Here is a 5,000-nt window from a genome sequence, read left to right on the forward strand (position 1 = left end):
GACATAGCCTGGCGGGCCATCCTATTAATTTGCCGCCGCTAGGGTGCGTCTAGATTTCTAGGCTAGTGGTCACTAGGCTAGTGTTGACATGTAATTGCAGAATGTTGGAAGTAGCCAGACTAGTTTCTGTGCTCTCCTGTAATCAGCAAGTGCTCCACATAGTCCCTGCTGTTAATCAGTGTGAAGAATGTAAGATTACAAAATCATATTTCTGCACTCTTTGTTATGCTCTGTAGTCTTTGATAAGAACCTCTAGTCACTCAGCTGAGAGCATTTCCTGTATCACCTCCATACATGGAAATACTATAAATTGGTGTGACTGGCAGAGTCCTAGAAACTGAGATCATTAGCCCAGAGCCTGAGTTATCACATGAAATTGCAACCTGTATTCTAATGAGTGGACTACTGCTCTTTACACATATCTTGGCAGAGGAAACGCTGTTTGCTTTTTAAGTAGATGGGCTTCAGTGACCTTAATCCCTTATTGTCCTGTCTTAACGTGTCCTCACTTTGTGTCCATCCACGTGCAGTCACCTTATATAACTGCTCCCGGGGCCGAGAGGACTGCAGTCTGTGCCGGAACGCTGACCAAAGCAAGTACCAGTGCGTGTGGTGCGTCGCCAAGCAGACCTGCGTCTACAAGGAGCTGTGCTCGCCGGACGAGTCTCTGCCGTGTCCAAACCCCAAAATCACAGAAGTGAGTTGAAACGATGGCAACATGCAGAGCTCCAGCTTATTCATGCCCTGGTTGACCTCCCACAGGACTTGTATTAAATTACTTTGAAGTTTCATTTTGATTATTGTCTTATTTCATCAGCTGCTTAATAACTGAGGTGATGTACCCATCAGCGTTTAATACCCTTTCAGTGATTTTAGTTCAGATTTTTACATGTGATGGTTCAAGCTTGAGGTTAACAGGAGAGTTGACATCACTCGGCCTCTGAACAAAAGCAAGCCAACGACTTGCAATAACTCCATTAACCCACCCAAGGCAGTATGAAACATTGCATGTGGCATTTCTGATTTATCCCCCCCCCCCCCCCCCTCATTTTGTGCAGATTATCCCTCAATATGGACCTCTGGAGGGAGGGATCGCCGTCACCATCAAAGGCTCCAACCTGGGCATCCACAAAGAGGACATCAAGAACATCACAGTGGCCAGAGTTCCATGCGTGCACCTGGACCAACACTACTCCGTCTCCACCAGGTAAACACCCCACCCCCCCAACCCCACCACACTCCATCTCCACCAGGTAAACACCCCACCCCCACCTTACTCCGTCTCCACCAGGTAAACACCCCACCCCCCCAACCCCACCACACTCCGTCTCCACCAGGTAAACACCCCCCCCCCCCACCCCCACCTTACTCCGTCTCCACCAGGTAAACACCCCACCCCCACCTTACTCCGTCTCCACCAGGTAAACACCCCCCCCACCCCCACCACACTCCATCTCCACCAGGTAAACACCCCCCCCACCACCACCTCACTCCGTCTCCACCAGGTAAACACCCCCCCCCACCACCACCTCACTGGTCCACTTCCCTTTTCCGTGTCAGATGTGTGAGCTTTACCGTTTGCACCTCCCAGTGGAGTGGAGGCCATATGGAGTGGAGGCCATATGGAGTGGAGGCCATATGGCAGGTGTGCGCACCTGCTCTCGGTGACTTGCTGTGTGGGCTACTTCTTGCGGTGGTCCCCTCTCCTGCTGCCAGTAATGTTATTTCTGCCTCCCAAACTACAAATCAATGGCAAAAAGAACCTGCCCCCCCCCCCCCGCACATGTGTTGGGGCACCATATGGATGCACACAGGAGGGGGAATTTAGGACGCAGCTTTTAATAAGCGGCAAAGTATGGACTGCAGTCTGCTTACAGTCACAGACTTCATCAATTCAGTTTTTTTCCAAGTCACTGAGGGAGTTTGATGGATGAATTGGGTCATTTGTCCATGTCCCCGTGCTGTTGGGGATGGGAAGGAGGGCGATTCCACACAGCAGGTGCTGATCTGTTTGCTAAGTTGCTGGCTTGCCGATGTGGCACGGATATGTTGACTTGCAGAAACGCCTAATGCAGTTCTCATCCAGCCAGTTCCACGTCTCAGCCAAAGCTCTTAAGCTGAGGTGTCCACTTGGTCCACTTGGTCTTGTTTTCACACGTGAAGGCTGGAGTTGAGCATCTGGGTCAGGCCCACATTGGCACTCACTGCACACCACCTCTGTTCTCTTAGGAGAAGGTGAGCGCTATTGATTTCAGGGGCCGTGGTGCAAACAGTAGACAGCAACTTCTTGGGTAGTTGGTGGGCAGCTTGGTGTTACCCTGGGTTACAATCCCTCATTGTGTTACTGCTCTTTACCCGCGCCTCTCTCTCTCTCTCTCTCTCTCTCTCTCTTTCTCTCTCACACTCACTCTCTCTCACTCTCTCACATTCACTCTCTCTCTGTTACTCACTCACTCACTCACTCACTCTCACTCTCTCTCACTCACTCTCTCTCTCTCTCACTCTCTCTCACTCACTCACTCACTCACTCACTCACTCACTCACTCACTCACTCACTCACTCACTCACTCACTCACTCACTCTCTCTCTCTCTCTCTCTCTCTCTCTCTGTCACTCACTCACTTACTCACTCACTCACAGTGAAATTTGATTTAAAGGAAAGGTATCAGAACATGTGCAGATGTTGTCTTTTTAACAGTAGATGTTGTCTTTTACTTTTTAACAGTAGATGTTGTCTTTTTAACAGTAGTGTTGTCTTTTACTTTTTAACAGTAGATGTAGTCTTTTTAATAGTAGATGTAGTCTTTTTAATAGTAGATGTAGTCTTTTTAACAGTAGTGTTGTCTTTTACTTTTTAACAGTAGATGTTGTCTTTTACTTTTTAACAGTAGATGTAGTCTTTTTAATAGTAGATGTAGTCTTTTTAATAGTAGATGTAGTCTTTTTAACAGTAGATGTAGTCTTTTTAACAGTAGATGTAGTCTTTTTAACAGTAGATGTAGTTTTTTTAATAGTAGATGTAGTTTTTTTAACAGTAGATGTAGTCTTTTTAATAGTAGATGTAGTCTTTTAACAGTAGATGTAGTCTTTTTAATAGTAGATGTAGTCTTTTTAATAGTAGATGTAGTCTTTTTAACAGTAGATGTAGTTTTTTTAATAGTAGATGTAGTCTTTTTAACAGTAGATGTAGTTTTTTTAACTCTCTCTTGTCTCTCTCTCTCTTGTTCCAGCGTGGTGTGTGAGATCGGCCCGCTGGTCCCAGGCAGCCCGGTTTCTGGTGAGGTGGAGGTGCTGGTGGAGGGGGGGAAGAAAGGGACTTCATCCGTCACTTTCACTTACCGGGTAACGGATCCTCCACCCCTGTTACGGCCTAAGAGAGGCCGAGGGAGAACTAAGTGAGGAGGAATAGATGTGAGAGGGGGTAGAGGAAGCAGGACGGATGAAAGAAATTCACCCTGCACGTTAATTTGCCTTGAACTTCTTTAAACAGTTGCCATCCGTTTCATCACTTATTAGTTACGTACACACACACACACACACACACTATCAACACATTCCACAAAAGTCCCTGTGGTTAATAAGACTGAAGGCTTATTGGTAATACAGACTGGTTTATATTGCTGTGTCTTTAGACCAGATTACATTTTAACATGACACATTAACCAAACGTACCAGCTTAACGCTGCACTCATTTAGCAGCGACTGGAGCCTTGGTGCTGGGGTTGCCTGGCTTCTCCCAGTGTCGGCCGTCCCAGGCTGGACTCTGTGAAGCCCTGTGGATACTAATTAGTTGTGTTCTTTTTGATGACCCTTCAAGGTTGCAACTCCATGGTCATTTTTAGAAGCTGGTTTAGTGGTCCATTACTAGGCTTTATGTTCTAAGTATAGTATGGTATATTAGCATTCTAGTAAATTATATAGTAGGATAGAATATCTATTAGTACAGTATATTTTTTTCTTTCCTCATCATTTTCTGTCTGTATCTAAACGTGTCTTTTTTGGTTAATAACATGCTGTACAGGTCACTCTGAACATTTCCAACTTTGGTCACCCTTCCGTAGGACCCCAAACCCACCCAAGTGGTCCCACAACAGGGCCCCAAGGCTGGAGGAACGGTCATCACCATCATGGGACATGACCTGAACACGGCCTCCAAGGAGGCCCTCCAGATCACAGTTGGAGCAGTGCCGTGTGAAGTGTAAGTACACTAGTGGGTCTTGGTGCCGTGTGAAGTGTAAGTACACTAGTGGGTCTTGGTGCCGTGTGAAGTGTAAGTACACTAGTGGGTCTTGGTGCCGTGTGAAGTGTAAGTACACTAGTTGGTCTCCTCTGAGTCCTGCAGCAGAAGGTGGGACTGGACATGGCAGGAGAAAGAAACCTGTGAACAAGCGAATCCGGCGTGACCTTGTTTGACCTGCTTCTGACACAGAGCTTGTCACGCTCTCACCTGCAGGGAGACGTTCGGTACCAACATCACCTGTAAGACGGGCTCGTACCTGGCGGGGGAGAAGGTGCCCTCTTCGTTGCTTCCGGTCACGGTGAAGTATGGGAAGCTCACCACCAAACAGGTGCCCCAGGCCTTTCAATTCCTGGAAGACCCCGTCGTGAGTGACCATCAGCCAAGAAAGAGCTTTGTCAGGTAATGACACCTTTGTGTCTGTTATGCTGTGTGTGGGTGTGTGTGTGAGTGTGTGCGCGTGCGCGTCTGTGTGGGCCGGGCCATGGCGAGCTTGTGTGAGCTTTGAAAAAGATATACAGTGCAACCGGGAAGTATTCAGACCCTTTCAAGTTTTCCACATTTTGTTATATTTCAGATTCATCTTGAAATGGATTCAATTCGTTTTTTTTCTCATCAATCTACACACAATGCTCCAACACTGTTAGTTGTTCCAAACTTTTACATTTGAGAATGATTATGGCTACCATGCTCTTGGGCACTTTCAATGCTGCAGAATTGTTTTTCTATACTTCCCCAGTTCTGTGTCTTCACACAACCCTGT

At 46.9% G+C, this 5,000-nt stretch overlaps 1 protein-coding gene across 2 annotated transcripts in view; it reads left to right on the forward strand.

Moving 5' to 3' along the window:
* plxnb2b (plexin b2b) overlaps nt 1-5,000 on the forward strand; it is a 106,279-nt gene that overhangs the window by 81,567 nt on the left and 19,712 nt on the right. For both annotated transcript variants that reach the window (XM_076272225.1, XM_076272233.1), the window contains 5 exons: nt 531-697; nt 1,059-1,207; nt 3,231-3,342; nt 4,062-4,198; nt 4,454-4,639. In XM_076272225.1, the coding sequence (XP_076128340.1) occupies nt 531-697; nt 1,059-1,207; nt 3,231-3,342; nt 4,062-4,198; nt 4,454-4,639 (751 nt within the window). The remainder of the gene's footprint in view (nt 1-530; nt 698-1,058; nt 1,208-3,230; nt 3,343-4,061; nt 4,199-4,453; nt 4,640-5,000) is intronic.

The sequence above is a fragment of the Alosa pseudoharengus genome, unplaced genomic scaffold, assembly GCF_046254945.1.
Source record: "Alosa pseudoharengus isolate Yale_2024_CS ecotype anadromous, Long Island Sound unplaced genomic scaffold, YU_APseudo_1.1 YU_APseudo_1.1_scf_10, whole genome shotgun sequence".
NCBI classification, from domain to species: Eukaryota; Metazoa; Chordata; class Actinopteri; order Clupeiformes; family Clupeidae; genus Alosa; species Alosa pseudoharengus.